The sequence below is a fragment of the Poeciliopsis prolifica genome, unplaced genomic scaffold (assembly GCF_027474105.1).
Source record: "Poeciliopsis prolifica strain line A6 unplaced genomic scaffold, Auburn_PproV2 SCAFFOLD147, whole genome shotgun sequence".
Classification (NCBI taxonomy): Eukaryota; Metazoa; Chordata; class Actinopteri; order Cyprinodontiformes; family Poeciliidae; genus Poeciliopsis; species Poeciliopsis prolifica.
The window spans coordinates 88,371-110,405 of record NW_026562522.1 but is presented as its reverse complement, the minus strand read 5'-3'; the positions used below and the strand labels follow the sequence as shown (position 1 = coordinate 110,405).

Below are 22,035 nucleotides of genomic sequence, written 5' to 3'. Positions count from 1 at the left end.
TGTGCGTACACATTTGCATGTATGCATGTGGTGTGGTGTGCATGTGTTTGTGTGTGTGTGGAGTGAAATATGGTTCGTAGCTGCAAGGAAACATATAGAATTGGACTCTTTTTTTTCTTTTTTATCCTTCAACTTGACTGCTGAGTCAAATTGACCCTAACAGTATCTATGTAAAAAGTAAGACACAGGGGGTGTTTTGAAATCAGTAAAATGAATACATTTTCAATTTATATGTAGAGTGCACCTATTAAGACAAATAGAAAAAGTTTCATGCAAAAAAATTACTTCCAACTAGTTAAAAAAATATCAACCTTAAAATGGGTTAATTTAACCCACAACATAACAGGAGGGCTAAGTCCATCGAGTTTAAAAATGACCTTTTGAGGTTCCCTTATATAACACGTCACATAAACAAAATATTGGGAGTATCCACGAGATGACACTAAAGTCTGAATGATTGGATGAAGTCGTTTTAAAAGTTTCTGATACTTGAGTTTCCTCTGTGTGCTCTGGTTTCCTCCCACTCTATGGAAACCTGTAAGGTGATGGCTTAGTTAGTCTATACTGACTTTACGGGTAAGCATAGGAATGCATGGTTATTTCTCTGTTTCCCATACGGTGTCTTGAAAACGTTTTCACACTCCTGGACCTTTTCTTGATTTTGTTGTGGAAAAAAATTATGCATTGCTTTTAAATATTTTTACAGTTAAACATTACAGTTACAACTTTGAATTTACTGGAACCTGAAATTTTTTTCCACCATTTTTCTTTGCAAAATATTACAGGTGTTGTCAGAGTATCTATGAAGAGTACAATTTGCTGCATGTCAATCTAAGGCTGGATATTGACTGGACATGTCTAACCCATGAATATACACTGATCCACATCATCTTTTTGGCTGTTTATAGTTGTTGTTTTGATGGACAGTGAACCCGGCCTCAGTTACAGGTCTTTTCTAAAAAATACTTTAATGTAGGCTAAGGTGGCTAAGTAAAAATACTTAGCCACCTTAGCTGCTAAAACTGACAAATAAGAACTTAAATTTGTTTTGAATTCTTGAAAACTTGTTCTACATTGCAAGGATAAAAGTAAATAATGACAAGAGAAAAAATGGTTGCACATCCGCCCAAGCGACACAGCTGAAGCACAAAATAGAGAAATTGCCAAAGGGAACCTCCAAACACACTTATTGATGTTGAGTTTATTGCTAGATAAATTTGTGTACAATCACTTGACCTAAACATCATAGCCAGCACTATGCCTAGAAAGTGCTGCACAATTTCCCTTTTTACTTCCAGTCACCTACTAATCAGGGCTTCAGCTTTGAAATTAAAACGGGCTCAAGAAGCTGTGAGCATTTTAGGTTCAAGAAATATCTAGAAAATAAAATTGATAATTAACATCAAGGGTAAAAATTGTTCTAAATGTTAGATCTCAGAGTCTGAATCAATGTACCTGTCAGTTAAATGACTTTCTTTTGGTGACTGAGATGCAGTGAAACTGTGAAAAAATGCACAAAGAACATATGAGGATGTCTTGGTGCTCCTTGCACCAGGATGTTAGCAGCTGATACTTTTTTCCCCAGAGATAAGGGTCTGGATGGATCTCACCTTCGAATGCTATCAGATTGCATTTCACAGACCTGGTGAACACTTTAGACTTATAGTTGTGCACCAAGCAGTCAGTGTTAACCAGCTGCTGTCTGGCTGGTCTTCAGATGTAGATTTATATTTAGAAATCGTAAAGTAAAAGCCAGAGATTATGACAGCTCATAATTCACTTACTATATATGTCCTAGAATTTCTAGGAAGGGCCATGCCAGACATGATGTGGGCCTTCACTCATTTGGTACACAAATGATCTCTGACCTCTGGAAACCATCAATTTACATCTACTATGTCTTTAATCTAATATTTTCATAAGAAATGTCTCTTTATAATTTAGAAGATATATATATATATATATATATATAGCCAGATAGACTCAAAGCCAAACATGAACATGGGATACTTTAAAGAACCAGATTCTCTGGGTGTACAGGTTGTTTCTTTATTCTCTAAAAACATGCAATAAAGACTGTTATGTCACATTTAACACATTTAACACATGTCAATGCTTCTTTGACTGTCTGAATATATTTAATTTACAGATAAAACAGCATTGTTCCCATGTGAACCGTGACTGTAGCAGTTCCTATAAACCTCAAAACTTTAGACTAGGACTATTGTTTAGTACATATTACCAGTTTATGTTTACTAAGGATGCTAAGCTACTAAGCTAAAGCTTTCCACTGCATAATTATATTATTTTGTAAATATATGCAGCAATGAACATATGTGGCATCCTGCCTGGATTGACTAAGACTTCGTGTCATTTTAATCTACTCATGGTAGAAACCACAGGCTGCTGTGTTTTCTTTGAACTTTCCTCATATGTTTTCTCTGTCTGATGCTGTCTTTGAAGGAGCCAGAGTCACATCCAGTTTATGCTTTACTCCATTCAAATGTGGATGTTGTATCATTCACTTTTATGTGTTCATAGCTGTTTTGGCAAAATATCCTGAGAAAGGTAAAATGTCCAGGTGTCACTGACACACACAGCAGCCCAAGCTCATCTCGATGCATCCAGTAACTAATACATGTGGCTGAGAAAACACAGTAAATAATTGTTTAATAACAATGAGAATAGCCTTCTTTCATTACAGGACTTTCCCCTGATAAGCTGCCTGTCTTCTGCAGGTATAGTCAGAACTACTTCAACAAACTCATATTTCAAATCTACTCATGTCCACTGTAGCAACATTTTCCTTCGACTCTGTCCTGGTTATTCTTGAAAGAATTTGACAAGGCACAAAACAGAACAAAACAATGATGCTTTTTTTTTAAATATTTGTTTTCTCCAAAATCTCACCAAATATTTTCTGTCTAGGACGAATAATTTAGTATTCTTGCAAGTAACTTTTCACACATGGGAGCTTATCGTGAGTAAATCATTCCTTAATACTGATGGAAAAGTAATAGTTCCACTTGCAGACTATTTTAGTTATAGCATATCAGTAAAATAATCTGCAAATAAACTAGCACTTTTTCAGCAAAAGTAAGAAATTATTTACTTAAAGGAAACTTCTGATATTTTTCTGAAACATTACTTGAAAGTTAGTTTGTCTGTCTTAAAGTCTTTTAAAATATTTGCACAAGAATCCAGAAAAAGAATCACTGTTTTTGCAGTGTGGAATCTGGTTACTCCATCCTCTCTATCATTGTTTTGTGTTTGCTGATTTCAGGCTCTCAGTCTAGAGGAAAGCACCAGTTGCTATCATGGACTTTTCTTCCAGGATGGTCAGCGGCGTGTCGACTACATTCTCACCTACCCTGTGAGGAAGTCAGGTGGAGGGCGCTCCAGTCGACAGTCAGACCACAGTCTCACAGAGAACTTTGCTTCCCGCACTTCAGGACAAAGCAAGCAGGTCCAAGGTGCATCCACAGTGGCTGATGTGGAAATGGGATGTCTGGGAGAAACACTTAACACCCAAGAGGATCACAAAACATTCAGGAGGGAGGAGTTTGAGAAAAATCTGAAAGAAATGGGACTAGAGCTGGAAAAGGATGAGGAAGTGAGTTTACATTTTGACTTTTGTCACCTTTGCTCTGATCTCTGTACATGCTTCATTTTACACTGGTAAATCAGTCAATGCAGCTTAATAAAAAAATACAGAAACATTCCCACAGCTCAATAAACCTCATTTTAATGATGGAATTGCATCTAGAGATTATTTAGACAAGAGCTGCACAATAGGTTTGCAACAAATCAAACTGCTCCAAAAGAGGTCAAAGCTCAGATAAAATAAGAAAAACTCATAACGGCAAAAGTCAGTAGATCATGTAGAAATACCAGAAAATGTAAACGTTTCACTATGAAACATAATTTTCACCAGAACCACAACAGTCCCATGCAACAGTGTCTCAAAGCTAAATATTCTCTCCTCATCTTCCTCTATAAAAATGTCAATTTAAAAAAAGAAATTAATTTTGGGGGAGGTTCCACTCATGTTTAAATGGTGAGCATAAACACTTCAGGGAACTTGAGGGTAATTAACAAAATTAGTTTCAAAGGGGTGATGGCATTATATTAAATCTATGCTATTACATGCCAATCAAAACACGAAACATTTAAAAACCAAGAATAACAAAGTAATTAAATGCTTAAATCAAAAATGACATTATCTAATCACAAACTTCAAAAAATAAAATGAAACATGGCTGAAATCTCATATTGTTGTTTTTTTTATCTACAGTATTTTTTTAACCCACAGGGAGTCTGTAAACACTTATCAGTGACATAAATATGATGAGAACTGTAGGAAAATGGCAGCAGCTGAAGACTCCAGAGGCGTGGTGGTGCAGGAGCCTGATGTACAGTGGCTAGTTGTGGAAGCTGTGCCAATGATCAGCATACTGACATCGACACCCAAGGCACCCTGTAGGCTCTTGGCAAATGCAAAGAAATCCAAGAAGCTGGGAAAGAAGGAATTTGAAGTCTGAAGGGCAGCGCAGCGGCAGAAGAACCTTGGAGACTGTAGGCTTAGAGACACAGGAAGTCGTCAATGTAAGACTGGAGGCTGATGACAATGACTGACGAGCACTGGAAGCCAGTGGTGAAGCAGCTTAGTCTCTGGAGTCTGGTGTGGGCAGCAGAGGAAGGTCAAAGACCCAACTCAGCTCAGGAGACTGAGGCCCATGGTGGAGCTCAGAATCAGACCCTTTAGACGGTTGCTGGCTATTCTCAATCCCCTCAAAGAATCCGAACCCATGAAATTATCAAAACAGAAACAAATTAAATCCAAGGTACAAAATATCTATGCAGTGATCTTCCTGTTATAGGGGAAAAAATATTGTCTGCATAACAATGACAAGTAATCTTTTGGTTTCTGATATGAGACAATTGGCAAGAGAAGAGTATCATAATTTTCAATTAAGAAACTCAATTTAAAATATGGTTTTAATAATTCAAAAAATTCTGTAGAGTATAGAATATGAAATTCAAACAAATTTCTTTATATGTGGCAGGCCATGATTCCTGGTTTGGGCTTTGTAAAGATTCATGCACCCTGGAATGTTCTCTGTCGAGAGGCTGAATTAATGAAGCTAAAGATGCCCACAAAGAAGGTAAGTTCAGCTAATTCCTGCAGTGATCGATCTGCAGTGGCTAATGGGAATGCTGTATGATGTTTCTGTTGACAGTTTTGGTTGCCATATCTCAGGTTTCCAACAAACATGCAAAGCAAAACCCCTAATTACTTTTATCAGTAGTGTCAAACTGACAATGCATCTCAAGTATAGAACTTTTTGTATTTATTGAGGTTATCTTTGTACTTAAAAGTTGTTAACTAAATACATAATTTAAAAACAACAAAAGGAAAAAAAGAAATCTATTCAGAGCACTTTGTTTCATAAAGCTGTTCAGTCAGTTTTGGAAGCATATAATCACATTGATTTATTTAAAGTAAAATGATTCAACACTTATGAGTGTATAAGAGTATATGTCTTGTCAGGTTATTTTAAAAAGAGTCTTTGTTTTGTGTGCCTTTCGATGACACTTGTTGTGAATTGATGTTTTACATAAACATAAGTGAATGGAATGAAGTTGAATTGAAGATGCATTTTTAGTGTGAAAGTGAGAGAGGTTCAGTCCACACATATAAGCCTTGAACAACATCCCAGGAGAAAACTAAGTTCAGGAACTGATGTGGTGTTGATAGTCAGTAACATCTCGTTCAGCCAAACTATCTTAAGCTATGCTGTGAACACCTAAGTGCCTCTTGTCCACTTTCATTCCCTCATCGAAGTGAGATACTTAAATCACCTGCTTTGATCAAGTACCATCCTTGTGCACCTTTGGAAAAGTGTTTTGAAGGAAAAGTGGTCTGTGTTTGTCTGCAACATCTGTCATTCACTCCATTTGTGTCCATCTGCAGGGCAGCATATTGCTGTTTGACTTCTTGACAGCTGATGTTATTACATTAATAGATCTATCTTTTAGAGTTGAAAGAACATTAACTTCCTCTTCTCACTGTGACCACTGGAGCTAACGAAATAATGCTGCAACACGTTTTCAAAAAATCCCTAAACAGCAATATTAATCTCCATTGAGAAGGAGAAACACAGCATCCAACAGTATGTGATACTTAGTCCACCCAGCCAATAAACAGTTCCTCCTGCTTCCCTCAGAAGGAAGCCTGTAACACACACAGTTGGAACAACAATGCTCAAATGCATCTTTTTCCAAGAGAATGTGAAGTTCTTCAAGACACTGACTTTCTTTTTAATTTTTACTGATTTTCTAATTTGCTGAAAAAAACGATGATCAACTTCTTGTCTGCTGAAAACTTGAATAAACGTCACTCCCAGAATAACTTCAGTAATACTTTCACAGGGTAGAACTTGTGAAAGTATCAGCAAGTTCTACCTCCAATCTGTATGACCAAAATCTATCTCAAGATTCCCTGCCATTTATCCCAGTTTAATCACCATGATAAAAATGTCCACATCATCAGTTTTCCCATTGTATGCATTGTCAACAAAGCACACCTGTGATTTCATGGGTGTGGATTGCTGGCGATATGGCTGCACATTGGCTCATGTTGACTATATGCTGTCATACTGTCATATACCCAGTGGCATATATTCTATTCTTAATTCTTGAGACAGACGCTCTAATTCTTAACATTTATTTAAAATGTTTACACTCATCATACACTATGCTCATTAATACTGCAAAAGATAAGGGCTGTTGTTTGGTAATACGACATTCATACCATGATATTGAAAGATACCAACTCCACCAGCAGCTGTGTCCAAAACGAGGCAAGCTAAAAGGGAACTCCAGTTACTACAACATTATTCCTGAGCAGTTTGGACATTCACATGTCTGCTTATTGGAAGAAGTTGCCCTTCTAAGATGAGATGAGATGTTTTTTCAAAAGCACAAAAAATTTTTGAACCACATGCAGTTTCCATTTGTTTAAGCTGCAAACTATATCAATACAATATTTACTATGATGAAGTAGGACTTTGTGTTCATTCCATTAAATATTTTGTGGACTGTGAAAATAATTGATAAACCTGTAATCCCAAATCAACAAACTCTGCACATTCTGACAGTCCTGGTGTATGCTACTAATGTGTGATGTCCAAGACAAGCTTTTTTCTCAGCCAGGAATAATATCTGAGATTGCAGAAAAACCTGAGAAACACTCTGGATGTTTTATATGTGCTAAATTGGGAACAGACAAGTTTAGGACTAAGTTAGAAAACATAATTTACAAGAACTTTCACCCTTTTTAAAATCAGAATCACAAGTTTGTTATTGTCAGCGTGCAACAAAACACGAGGAAATTCAAATTTAAAATGAGACTGAACAAAGTCATGCATGATGTTCAAGTTCATTTTGGCAGATATTAACTGACATATATTGGCAGATATTGTCTGTTGTGTGAAAGAATGAAAATTAAGTAAGATGTTACATGATGACAAAGAGGAACTAGTTGAGCTTATTAGGTTGATATGGTAAGTAGTTGTACTTGGGAAACAGTGTTTTGCGCAGCAATGTAACACTGACTGAGGTGTGTGGTTTGTTTGGCTTTCTAGGTCTATGAGGTCAAACAATCAAGCAATGTCATGAAGAAAATCAGCTCACTGGTCAATAAAGTGCTGGAACCATTGCACCCTAATGTTGAGGAACATCATTCCAAGAACATCAAGCACCTGTCACACTCGTTCTCCAGGGAAAAGCAACACCTGTAAGTCCACCTTGATATTTAGTTCTCTAAGAGATAGTTAGACTCATGGTTATTGTCAGAGGGAAGTTGGAGAGTGGACAAATAGGCAGGTGGCAGCTGACAATGAAAGAAGGACAGAGACAATCGTGGAGTGATTGATGTCCACCAGTTGGTGTGAAAACCAATAGGGATTCAAACAGTGAGGCACAGAGAGAGCAAGAGGTACAATAAGATAGGTTGACTTGAAAGATAAAATAAACTCTTGAGCTGAGAGCTCAGAAGTTTTTGTGGCTTGACTCTACTAAAAAGATTGAGCATCAGGCAAACCATTGGCAGATTACCAACAGGTCTAACATCTCCAACAAAGAACAGATGTGGAAGGAGATCAGAAACCACAAAAGCACACACACAAGTGAGGATCCTGTCAAACAGATGGTTGTGCCTACACTGTAAAAGGAATAGTAAAATTTACAGTAAAAATTTGTGAAATACCTTCAGTTACAGGCTGCAACACTGAACGCATTATATTAGCATATTCCCAAAGCATAAATTTCAAATAGTTTTTACAGTTATGAAATATAGAAAACACTGAACTTTATTGTGAAAATCTTAGAAATTGTACAAATTTATAGAAATTGCACCCTAATGTGCAACAAGTTGCCAGAAGTTAATTACCTTTATATTTATATCTATAATGTAAAACCGTAAACCACACTGCAAAAGTCACTTTTACAGAGCACTGGTTTAATATTTTGGTTTCTTTTCAATAACAAATTTTATTTATAATGAACCCTCAAAGGCAGTCCAAGAGTCAAACTGGCAATCCATCCAGCTGACACCACAATCATTTATGAGAATCAAATAATGCATTTGGGATTGTATGCCATGTTATGCTAACCATACATTTGTCATACATTGAGACAGCTGTATGAGCACTGTGATCCCAAGGATAAAATACTGTCTACTAAAGACAAGAACAGACAGATATGTACAATGTACAGAGCAGAGTTGGTGTCATTATTATGTTGGTATATTTTTGTCTTTAAGAAATACAGCTTGTGTACATTTAATGAAAGATGAAAATAGCACTAAATAAGTTAAACGAATTAAAATCTGACTTAAGCAGACAAGTTGTTGTCAGGTATCAGTTGTATAAAAGTTTGAAATTTTTTGCTTTAAATTCAGCTGTTTAATTACTTTTTTCACATCCTGGAGCCTGTTGTTCCATTTAAAAGATAAAAGTGGATATTTGTATTTGCAACTGTACTAATTATTTGTGCCAAACACAAAGTGATTTTTTATATATATTTCTCTGTTAACAGGTTTGACCTCTCAGATAAAGATAACTTCTTTGACAGCAAAACCAGGAGTTCCATAGTAAGTCCCCAGCAACAATTTTACACTTGACTGTTCTTCAAGAAACATGTTTGTTTTACATCTGAACTGTACAGTATGAAGCAGAGGTTAGTAAACCTGACAATTATGAATAATAATAAGAGATGAAGCTATTTGGCACATGGGGACCCAACTTAATCATTTTAACCTTAATTGATTTTCAAAGATGAGCTAAAGAAATTGTCATAAATATATCAAAACCTTAACTTTTTCCTCAGCCTATACCATAAAATCATATTCTTTAATATGATAGTACTTCTGAATATAAGTCCTTTTCTGTTATTAAATTAAAGTCCTGACAGTTTGTACTTGTGTGCAACTGTGTTACTGCTTTCAATGCTCTTCTTTTATAACTTTGTTTGACTCCCTGTTAGGTTTTTGAAATATTAAAAAGAACCAAATGCAAGGCTAAATACAGCATGGGTGAGTCCAAAAAATTCTATTCTGCTTCACAATATTCTTTTATCATGACCAACACTTTTTATGTTTTCTTTCATGCAATAATTTAATATAAAGTGTTTATAAGCTGTAAACTGCCCATCATCATCCCGCATCATTTGCAACAGTCGTATTATTTTATGTTTTTTTCCAAACAAAAAACAAACAATAGAAACAATTGACCAGTCATTCACAGTACATTCACAGTACAGTGGGGTATCATACCTTAAACAGGTTTTTACTTAAGTTTAAGTAAAAACTAACTAGTCAAGAGATTACTTTAGCTATAATTAAGCAAGTGTAAACGATATTTGTGAAAAAGTCTACTGTGAAAAAGTACTCAGTAACTGATCATAACACTTGATTTAATGTTTAATGTTTACATTTGCGTCATCAGACTGCTAAAAATATAAAGCTATGTATGAATTCTGGTATTTTAAAGACTAATCCCAAACATTTACACAAATAAGGGGTTAGGTTTGGATGCTGGTTGTGGTCCAAATTTACCACAAGGGCAAAAGTGGTCAGGGTTTTTTTTTTATGGGGGGCACTCCAAAAAGAATGAAACAAAAAATCAGGGTGATATTTCATCATTTGATATGTAAAGGGAGCCAAGAAGCCACTTGTATCTCCAGAGCAGCAGGTTGCAGACTCCTTATGCAGCAGATGTAAAGTGTAATCTAATCTCAATACTTCTAAAACTAAAAGTGCAGCACCATAATTTAAATTAATTCTTAAAGTAAAATGGTGAAGGTTAAAAAATTCCCAGTGAATATTAACATAAAAAATTTATCTAGTATTATATCCTCAGTAACCTTGTTGATCCCTGAGACTGCAGGTTTCTGTCTGCCGCATTTTTGGTTAACATGATTTTTCTTTATTTGTATAGCTTGATATAAGTCAGGTCATCCGAATTGGTAAACTACAATAATGAAATAATAGTGAAATAATACATTTACTCAGTGATCACTGAATATTGTGTTATATCCACACTTCTAAAAAAAAAAAAAAAAAAAAAAAAAAAACACACACACACAGAAAGTACTGAATAAATTATAACAAAATGTTCTGTTCCATATTGATCTCAGGAGATAATTGATGTTTGGGTCATCAAGGTTCTGACATGTCTGCAGTGTTCCTTTCCTGATCCGTTCTATCTCATGTGCTCCACTGAATATTGCCAACACATTAAAAATGACTTGTATTCATCTTCACAGACGTACTCAGACAGGACGCAACATTCAATAGCAACCTACCCCATATTAACTTAAATTGAAATGTGACAAATTACATTTTTCTGGTTTAGTTTACTAGCAACATACAGGTATGGTTACTTTCTGATTCTAAAATCAAGAAATAACTTCAAGAGAACCTGTCTAAGATCTACAGCATCTCAAAATGTTAAACATTATTATCTGAATAAATTCAAGAACAGATGACACACAATGTAATTGCATTGTCTATCAATCTAGAAAGTGTAACAAACCCATTTCTAAGGCTTTAGCAGTCCTGACAAATACAGAGTGAGCCACTAGTCATATATGGAGAAAACATGGAACGGTATATGAACTTTACAACAAAACATCAAGAACTCATTCAGGAGGTCACAAAATGACATTTTATTTTGCCTTTATGTTAACAGGCAAAAATATTTAAGAACCAGTTGTCTTTCATGAACTTGACCTAGCCAAGAAGCAACGCAACAGGCTTCACTTCACATAGTTAAATTCAGAGTTGACGATTCAAGAACAAGGAGACTAGGCAAAATGCCCTTCATGGCAACAGTCTAAGGCTAAATGATTGCTGTTGTAATAAAAGAAATTGCATTTTTATAGAGAGAATAGGGAAAAATGAAGGTAATAAATGTCTGATTACCTTTTCATGTGGTCTTGAGTATCTACCTTGAGATGGCTTTGTTCTTTGTTTTTGCCTAACAGGGATCACCAGTCTCCTTGGTAGTGGGGTTTATTCAGCAGCCTATCCTCTTCATGACGTAAGCAGTGCAAATGTAGAAAAGCTTTTCATTTGGATTTTAAATCATTGGTTACCCAGTTATGGAAATTAGCACACGTCCTTCAGCATTGGTATATTCTTACAGAGGACAAAGCAGAATCAAATAATTGTCTACTGTGATCCCAAATTACAATGGATAAACGTAAACTCTTAATTTTAGAAAGATTACCAGCTTCTTAGTAATGTGTGTCCCAGTTATCCTTTTCCTTGTTTTCTTTGAATTTGTTTTAAAAAGCTAAGCTTTTGTAATCAATAAAAGACATCAGCTGTAGCAGAGTGACTTTAGAAAACAGTTCTTAATTCAAATCCTGACATCTCAGATGGTTAAGTACTGCTCTGCTGCCTGAAGTCAGTGAAATAACTATACCATATTTTCTTAGGGAGCCATTGAGGAGGAGAGTGCAGAACCCAATGACAGGAAGGTAAGAATGTTACAATATCTTAAACATTAGATTACGTTTTCAGATGGGCATCAAATATAGTGTGCTGCTTAAAAACATGTCTATCATCCACTCATCAATAATAACTGATCATCATTGCTGCACAACAAAATTAGAGTTAGAGAAGGCAGAGGAGTAAATAAACTATCTTATACAGAGCAAGAGAAAGGGAGACTTAGGCAGAGCTGCAGAAAGAGAGAGTGACAGACAGAGATCACTGCTAATTCTCAGCCAGCTATGCCTAAGGAGGCAGTATTTTGCAAAATATTGTCCCCTTAGGCTTTTTGAGCTTTACATCATGTTATTATGTTATTTCCTCATCAAAAACAAACATGGGATCTTGCTTTAATTCAGTCATGTATATATTTGAGAAATCATTTAATCTCCCATGGCAGCCATACAGCTGTGCAAACCGCCTGGGTGGCCCAAATGCCACTTCGAGAAACAGCTCTTTCTGGAAGCTGCAGATTCCAGGCTCCAAGCTTCAGAGCTTTGGCCTCAAAGAGCAGCTCTCCTCCGAAATCTCCCTTACCCACCTCAGACTAGCTAGCGGGAAATAGCAAACACCTGGTGGAACTGCACATCTATTGAGCTTATTATAGGAGCTACTTCTCAGTGCATAACAAGTAAAAACATTAAGGGTTAATAAAGAGTGATTTTGATGACATCCTGAAGGGCAAATGTCAGAAAAAGCAGGAGTTTTTAAGAGCGACAGAAACCCAACTTCAAGGTGTTAAATTACAAAGTCAAAATTGTTTTAAGTCATATTTTCTTTTCATAGCATTTTTATAACAACTGATTATGCTTTGAAATGGTACTAATACTGCCCCCTTTAAGCAAACACACAAAGATTCCTTAGTGTGTGTGTTAGATATTAAGTGGTTTTTCAGGAGGGTTAGTGTTTTAGCAACTTTATTTCACAATAAAGATAATTAGATTAGGTAGGTGGTCACATGCAGTTGAGTATGTCTGCCTTTCTTCGGTGTACTTTTAAGTATTCAAGTAGATGATTCTAGAATCACATTACTTGGTGCAGTGTGAACAGGGTTGGTTGGTGTTTTTGCCTCAATGTTTTATTGACTTGGTCCTCTGCTGTAGATGGCTGACTTTGTCTTTGTCAGATATTCATTGTCTAATATGGCACTTTGCTTCATAAGGACTTTTTAAAATATAAATAATAATAAAGACTTGTATGGTTTGCTGTATTGATTGTAGCATCTTTATGTTTCTGAATCTGGTATGGTTCAACAGGTTAGTCAACAGAAAACTGTTCCACTAAAGTATACTCAACAAGGCTGTTATACAATCCCACAGCCAGTGTCCTAAAAGACAATTAAAATGAAAAAAAGGCTTTTATTAACTTTTTGTTATTGTATTACTGTTTAAACAGAAAATGTATTTGTTTTACTCTGATTGCACTACTATGTGCCTTGCATTTCAATGCCATAAGAGGCAGTCATGAGTACAGTATGGGAAGTGAACAAAGTTCTAACATTGATTTTCTACTCATAGGAACCACAATTCAAAATGAAGCCATCCCAAATTATATGCTGTCGCTACATTCTCATCCAGGAGGCATGACTTCATGCATCCTACTGGGTTCCCTTAGATACTAATTTAGACTATTTTGAATGATTAATTGGTCTTAATGAACTGTTGATAACTCGGATCAGTTGGAATGTATGTACGTTTGAATTAAAATCTTTTTTTTTGCAAAGTTCCTTGGGACTACATTTGTTGCGTGTTGGTGCAACAACGATTCAATATAAAAACTGAATTAAATTGAATCAAATGAACTCTCCTTCACTTTGTAAACTGTTTACCAGACAGAAACACCATTTGACCATTTAAAGTCAACTGAAACAGCACTGAACAAGTAATCTGGATGGTATGAAAAACACAAGACAACAAGACAATAGTAACACATCCTACACTACAACTTTGAATTCAATAGCCTTTATTTCTCTAAATATGCATTAGAGAAATAGAGAAAATCACAATTTAGATGCATAACTTTGCTTCAAAAATGTGCTTTATTTCCTTTTATTTAGTCTATTATAACACAACATTTTGGATATACCAATGTACATTACAAGAAAATATCTATTGGATGGATCAAAATTTAAAAATATGTCAGAAAGTTTAGTTTTTGTGAAAAAACGTGTTTGAGTCTCCCACTGAATAAATCAGACTTATTTGCACAGAAGTCTGGAGAAGACAGTGATAAATTTGTGACAAACAGTATAAGAAGAAAGCCTGACACACAACTCATTCTTGTAATATCTCAACAGCTTTTGTACGAGGAGTGGGCAAACTACAGTGTCTTTTATAAGTACCAGCCCATTGGACTTGTTCGGTAAGCAAACATATCCTTTTTCAGATTTTTAGCTACTAAAAACTGGGATTTGACGGTATAATGCAGATTACGTGTTATATACAAACAAACAAGATTATTGGTCATAGATATTTTATGCTATAAGGGTAAAGGAAACAACACTCAAGAAAGAGGAAAGAAGTGTTTAAAATCAGTTGTAAGAAGCATTATCTATATCTCTGTTGAACAGTGTCTCTTCCATTTGGATCATCTGACAATGTATAGATCCTAACTTTGCCACAAAACATGTTAGTCCTTCAAGTTTATTAATTTTTTACCAGTTAGTTTCAGTCAATGTTAGGTGAGTCAGCTTGAAGCCATTCCTGGATTATTACTTTGTTTACTTCAAAAGTTGGAGGGGCAATATTATGTAAAATTAACGTTTTTGACATTACCCCTCATTAGCTGGCATTACCACAGATAGAAGTTTCCCAAGGACCATTTCACTTACAAATCTTATTTTTATCTTTGAGGAAAATTGAAAATAGTGTACAATTTATTATTAGGGACATTCAGTCCCTAATAATAAAGTGGTCCGCAGGGTACTACATGTACTGCATGCCATGATGTGGGATCAAGGTGAGACGCATAAAGTTAGCTTACCAAAGATTTCAAAAAATAATAATGGATAAATAACTTAAAATTGTCTCACTCAGAAAAATCTGAAGATATCGGTGGATAGATTTTTGGGATCAGTTGGAGAACCTTTTCTTTTCAATGTTATTATTATGCCCTGCGACAGACTGGGCAGGGTGTACCCCGCCTCTCGCCTGGAACACAGCTGGAGATAGGCACCAGCACCTCTCGATCCCGTTAGGGAGGAAGGGTGCACAGAAAATGGATGGATGGAAATTATTATTTATATGACACATAGCATGTGACTGACATACAGATCTAGATCTGTGACTGTGCTGAGTGCAATATAACGCTGAAGAGGCAGTGAGCAGCACTGTGCCCCACGCTGACTACCTGAATCTTAACACCTAAAATAAAATTATTTATGTTGAACTATCTACTGGCTGAAAGAAAATGTTGGTCTTTGCCAGACAATGCTTCTTAATTAGTAGTAGATTGTTATTAGTGCACAGAGCAGTTGTAAAAAATTACTTTTTGTGATTTTCATGTGTTTGCTATCATTGTAAAGCTTAGAATCCACACTTTCAAAATCTGTAAATAACTCAAAACACCCAGAGTAGCGTTGGTCATGGTTTTAGTGGGGGTGGTTACATTCACAAAACAATGCCACCCTTCACTTTAGGATGAGCAAACACAATGAGTTAAGAGACTAATGTTTTCAGTTCAGGTTGTATTTATGAACATGTCATTGTGGGAGCAATTAAAAACAAGTCCATCAGAATTTTTTTAGTTCTTTATATTCCATCAGCAAGTTAGAGAAAGGTTTGTCTTTGTTGTTTTCTTTGACTTTTGACCATGGTACTTTTAAAGTACCTCTCTTTCGGAAACTCGGGAAATTTACTACAAGTGATTTTAAACATCATCATCCTGGTTCATGCAACATAAGTACTTCATGCAACATAAGTACTTCATACCTCCACTTTATAGATCCAACTAAATTTTCAAGAAAATATCACTAAATGCTATCATTGTGTTTTTCTCTGATCCTTACTTGATACCATAAAATCCCATATTAAAAATAAACTCTAAAAGCAATTAGAGTTGATTTTGAAACATCATAAATTAAACATTAGTCAACATTCTGATGTGTTGACTATGACTATGAATTTTTGTGGTTTTATGACATAAAGCACTTTGAACTGCCTTTCTGCTGAAATTTGCTGTACAAATAAACTTGACTATTATTATGTTGAGATTTTTCTTTCAAGATACATTTTTCCTATCACATCAGATATAAAGATTTACCTGGAGTATTTCAGTGCAGTGAAAGAATAAAACGCACATTTGTTACCAATGTGCTTTTTTTCTTTTCTTTGGAAAAATAAAAAGGAGAGACTTTAATTCAATTTGAATGAGTGGCTTTCCAAGTAAGCAGGAAACTCTAATAATTTACATATACTGACTTTTTGGTTGTTGTTATTGAAGTTTGAGGTCTATGGAAACAAAACATGGTCCAATGAGGCCCAATGAGTTATATTCAAATATTGAAATGCAACCCCCACTTTTATATTTTCAATGAGCAAATAGAGAAATATGTAAAAAGTCACAAAATATAATTGTTTCTCCTTTCTCTCATGTAGGAAATATTTTGGTGAGAAAATTGGCCTTTACTTTGCCTGGTTGGGCCTGTATACCCAGATGCTTATTCCTGCATCACTAGTGGGGGTCATTGTGTTTCTCTATGGATGTGCAACAGTTGATGACAATATTCCAAGGTAAGCTCAAACACACTCTACAGAAAATGTGTTGATAAAGAATTACACAATGAAGGGATATGTGTTAGAAGGTCACACATAGTATAGAATGGGAGACAGTTTGATCATGAATGTAGTGGAAGGAAGTTGCTGCTGACATCTTCAAAAAGAATCTTTGGAATGATGATTTCTAACCTTTGAATGACTTCTTGTTCATTAGAGCTGAGGCATGGCTGCCACCTGCCCTGCTGCTTTACCACCACCAAACTGGTTTCAGTGCCAAGTTAGTGCTAGTTGTTGGGAAGCAAACTTTAGCTTGTGTAATTATTAATAATTATAATAAATCATTCCTTATTAAGAAAATTATTAATAAAGTTGGATGGGATAATTATCCAAACATGCCAGTCTCATGCCAGAATAAATTCACCTCTACCAGATGAGCAGACACTCATCACACAGAAATCAAAATTATCACACACACTTTATTAACAAAATAGTTCAACGTTATGGTAAAAAAAAATTCCCTCAATACAATGTAAAACATTTTAGCTACATTTAGGTGTATCTTCTGTATTTTAATCTTTAATCAAATAAATTTAGCAAGTTTTTGAAATGTGTGTTTCATGAAAAATAAACTTACAGTATGTTGTGTTAACTTTTTTATCAATTTTGTCAAACCTAAAACAGTTTAATGAACTAGTTTTTAGGTTAGCAAAAGAAGAAAAAAGACAGGAGTGGGAACTATTTCCCAGAGTGCTTAGCAACATAATTTTGTATCCTGTGTTGCACTGTGAGTGAGATGAAAGTGTGTTACATTGATCTGACTCTTGTCAGGGTGAAAGGAGGTGATGTCACATGGAGATGATGTCCAGACCCAGACAGAAATCACTACTTTAGACAAAGAACTATAAAAAAAAACCTGACCATGTGGCCAGGCCTAGCTTTAAAACTAGACGAAGGAAAATGTGGCTTCTGGGGTCTTTACTGAATGACAACTGCATACAGTAAAGTATGTAACTTTAATGAAAGAGAATTAACATCAGCAAAGCCATTTCTATTGTGACTGGAGAGAGTTAGTGATGAGACAACACTCATCAATAGACAAATAAAAAAATGAAAAAGAGGAAATGAAAAGCATTTGACAAAAAGGTATGATAAATCTGTCTTCCTCCATACCTGCTCCTCATCATTTCCAGGATGTTGTGACTTGCTGCCAGGCCAGTTTAGCAAACTAAGACGTACTTTACATGAACTTAGAGGAAGCTGAATGATAAAAAAAAGAAAAACTAATAGAAAACAGACCTTCCTTTCAAACATCATACCTGTCACAGTAATGGGGCTGAGGACATTTCTGGTCGTAAGCCTGTATTTTAGAATGTTGTAAAAAAAAAAAAAAAAAAAATACATTAGGAAACATGAGGTTTACACCAGATCACAGTTATGAGAAAAAAACTGTATCAGAACAGAACCAGGTTCAGGATGTTTTCCAACTTTAAAGGGAAGGATTAAGGTTTAGTCTGTTCTCCGTTCTTACATTTATTAGAGTTTTGCAATAATCTGATTTGTTGTATCTAGAGGATAATTAATAAGAACATATGATATAAAGTCAAACTTGCATATTGCTCAGGATATGGTATACAGTCACACATTGCCATGCTTTGTATTCTCATCATAAAATGACAACACGAAGATTATGTTTAGTTTATGGCAACTTACTCCTCACACATGATTTGTGGATAACAGATAGAATTTGAAGCCTTAAGTCCATCATCAGGCTGAACTCAGACCTTCCCTTTTCTTTGTGATTGCAGTTCCTCCTGTTCTCTGGAACAGGAGGAACTATTTCACTTTTATTCTGGTTTATTCTGGTTGAAGAAAGGTTCTGGTCTTTGAGAATCAAACTCTTTTTGCCAAAGTAATAATTTTCTTAGCTACTTACATGTGGATGTAAAAGTTGACTTAGACTTAGACAAAGAGTAATGACTATTTGGTCATTTTCTTTTTGTCTTTTTGTCATTATACTGGTTGGTGACGCATGTCTTCACATTCAAACACACAGATTAGTAGGAAGCAAAATCAGAACTATCTGACTGCCAGACAACCTTTCCAGTTGCCATCAATACTCACATTTTGAGAGCGCTTTGTCAGATGAACAGATAAGGGTTTTGTAAGATTCACTAAAGGATCATCCTTTAGTGAATCCGGCCAGTGTATACCAGAACAACCTTTCTTCTACAGCATACAGCAACTATTTGTGGAGTTTTCCTTTTCTCCCAAAAGCAAAAGTGAAAAGAGTTTGTCAAGACATCTCATCCACTGAATTATCTAGTAATCCAATTCAGCTAAATGCATCACCTCAGCTTTTTTGTTCTAGTGTAAGGGATGTTGGAGTGCTAAATAACAGTTTTGCCCTGCCACCCATCAACCATGATTACAGCAATAATATTAAAATACATCTTAGGATGAGAGTTTTAATATAATGTTAAACTATTATATTCCAAAGAGGTGTTTTCACTTATTTGTAGTTAAACAAAAATCATGACGTGATGTATTTCATGTCATGATTTTCATGTCTCATATGTGTGTTGTGTACAATTTTGGAGTTACTGCATTCTTTGACACTAGGATAAAGTAGTTTGAAGATCTTGGAGCTAAATGAGGTTTAGAAATCGACAAGTTCTGAAGTAAAAAGAAATGCTTTTTTCTGTGTGTTTGAATTCCAGCATGGAGATCTGTGATCCAAAGAGCAACATCACCATGTGTCCCCTGTGTGACAGAGTGTGTAGCTACTGGAAACTCAGTACAGCATGTGGAACTGCTCGAGCCAGTCACCTGTTTGATAACCCAGCCACAGTTTTCTTCTCCATATTCATGGCGCTGTGGGGTGAGAAAACAAGTCTGAGTGCAAAGCATCACAAAATACAAAAATGGTATTGATACTAATATTCTTATAGCTGCCATGTTTATGGAGCACTGGAAGAGGAGGCAGATGAGGCTAAACTATGAGTGGGACCTCACTGGGTTTGAAGATGAAGAGGTGAGTCCATCTATATGTATTTCTTTTAAAAAGGATTTATGTTCCTTATCAGCAAATTATTATTTAACTTTCTTAGATGTTTGTTTAAATCTCTTTTTATTTATTTTATGTTTTTATCCAACATAATTGCTTGTTCTGTTTTTAGCCCTTAGAAGCCCCTTGAGATCTCTTGACGAAAAGGGCATTAAAGATACAAAAAAGTAATATTAAGTCCTCCATATTTTCTCTAACCTGGCAGAAGTTCACTGTTGTTTTCTACATTTAGTGTGATATTGTCAGCTAGATCTTTGATAAAGCAATGTGATGCTAACACAAATATTCGTAGAGTGCTCTTTGAATCATCACTTTGCTCATCATTGAATTATTCAGGTCAACAGTAATGTACTGTTATTACAGTAAGCTGTGTCTTTTTGTTTTAATAAGTTTTTGCCAATTTTCTGCAGCCCCAGTGCACACATATAGGTGTATCGATGTTCACACTGTTCGGTTGAGAAAACAGTAAAGCCTTAAACAGCAGCCATTATCATAACAGTTATATCTGATAATATCTTTTATGAACAGGGATTCCTATAAGAGTTTTCTGCTGCAAGTAAGATACTGACTGCTTCTGCCTTGTCAGTATCAAAAAGGAAGAAATGATGGCATTAGTGTGAATGTATACTAAGATTATCCTTGTTATACTTGACTGATAATCATTTTGTCCCTGTTGTTTTTTTGTTCTGTTCTTATGTTGTTTTTTTACAGGAAGCATTGAAGGTTTGGAAAACTTTCTTTCTGGTTACTAATTTCCTCTCTAGGTCAAGGTCGCCCTGTACTGCACAGCCTTTCTGCTACCACTGCAAGGCATTTTTCTTTAAAATCACCTTGTTTTCCAATCCAACAGTTTTCACTTTTTACACTTTATACTTTTTACTTTATAATGTGGAGTATGACAGCAAAACACATATACAGTCATGGTAAGGAAAAAGTACACCCTTTCTCAATTCAATTCTCAACATTTTATACAATATTTGTTCAGTTAATGAGTTTCAAAAAACTGATACCAGCTAGGAAAGGTATCAACAACTATCTGAAGTTGTACAAAACTTAGAACATTATCATTTGTTCAGCAGAGATTAAGCCAAAATTGAGAAAAGTTGAGATAAAAACTGTATCAAGTAAAAAATATTTGGGGGAACTTTTTGTTTAAAAAGTGCAATTTCATCTGATAATGTAGCACATTTATTATTACAATGACTCAGGACTGTGCCAGAATCAGAGGATGCTAGTCTACAGAGAAAGAGACAAACATTCTCTTGCAATTAACAAAAAGGTCACAAAGTCATTAATAAACTAAAATCAAAGGAGATCACATGATCCAGCATGTGCTCCTCATTTAAGTAGGAGCACATGCTCAGCACAGGCCATTAAACTTCAGTCCTACTGAAGTTTAAAGACTTAATGAAAATGTAGACGTTTATGGGAAAAACACGGATTTCAAACTCATCTACAATTCAATTGTAGTTTGATATTGTGAACAACAGGAGCTTACAGATATATCTATGAGAACCAGATACATATTTAGGTGTAGCCTGAGTTTTTAAGTTCCCCCTAAAATAAAAGTTTAACAGCTAAAAACACAAAGTCAGCCAGATCAGATTTGTAAGCATATTATTTGTATAACTAGCACACACTGTTGCCAAGGAAAGTTAAAAGTAAAAAGAAAAGTTAAAAGGTTAGGGTATAACCTAACCTTTATTCCTGTCAACCATGGTTGACAGGAATAAGATGTCTAAATTTGACTACATAGTAAATTAGGAACTGCTTTGTGGTTTGAGGGTTAGGGTCATAAGACCCATAAATCGATACATTACTAACTCCCCAAAGAGACAGAACTTTCTGGAGCAGGTTGGCTCCTGTAATTAAGAGGGTATACTTTGTTTGTATAATGACTGTGGCTACTCTATATTTCATATTTGTTCTAATTTTCTATATGGATTTGCAACTTTTAACTTCTGAACTGTTTCTATTATTTCCTGTTCACGTTCTCTCACCCTTCACACTGTTCGCAATTTGAGCGTGGTTACATATGTTTCACAAACTGTTCTGGTCATCATTTGGCCAAACAGGATTCAAGTTCTAGAGTTAAGATTTACCGGAATGCAAAATTTTTGAGAAACTTCAGATTGCATCTTAAGAGATCCAAGTGGAACTGCAGTTGGTCTGTTGAACAATAATGAAAGTACTAAAAG

The 22,035-nt window shown here is 35.3% G+C and overlaps 1 protein-coding gene across 4 annotated transcripts in view; it reads left to right on the top strand.

Moving 5' to 3' along the window:
* LOC129355818 (anoctamin-1-like) overlaps window positions 1-22,035 on the top strand; it is a 34,358-nt gene that overhangs the window by 1,271 nt on the left and 11,052 nt on the right. Inside the window, exons 2-13 of one of the 4 annotated variants that reach the window (XM_055025428.1) lie at window positions 3,284-3,613; window positions 5,067-5,165; window positions 7,647-7,798; window positions 9,100-9,154; window positions 9,547-9,595; window positions 11,548-11,603; window positions 12,004-12,045; window positions 14,355-14,419; window positions 16,654-16,788; window positions 19,491-19,651; window positions 19,722-19,804; window positions 20,549-20,560. In XM_055025428.1, coding sequence (XP_054881403.1) covers window positions 3,284-3,613; window positions 5,067-5,165; window positions 7,647-7,798; window positions 9,100-9,154; window positions 9,547-9,595; window positions 11,548-11,603; window positions 12,004-12,045; window positions 14,355-14,419; window positions 16,654-16,788; window positions 19,491-19,651; window positions 19,722-19,804; window positions 20,549-20,560 — 1,239 coding nt within the window. Of the gene's footprint in view, window positions 1-3,283; window positions 3,614-4,309; window positions 4,845-5,066; window positions 5,166-7,646; window positions 7,799-9,099; window positions 9,155-9,546; window positions 9,596-11,547; window positions 11,604-12,003; window positions 12,046-14,354; window positions 14,420-16,653; window positions 16,789-19,490; window positions 19,652-19,721; window positions 19,805-20,548; window positions 20,561-22,035 lie in introns of those variants that run through there. The other 3 variants (XM_055025431.1, XM_055025430.1, XM_055025429.1) reach the window with 3 other exon arrangements.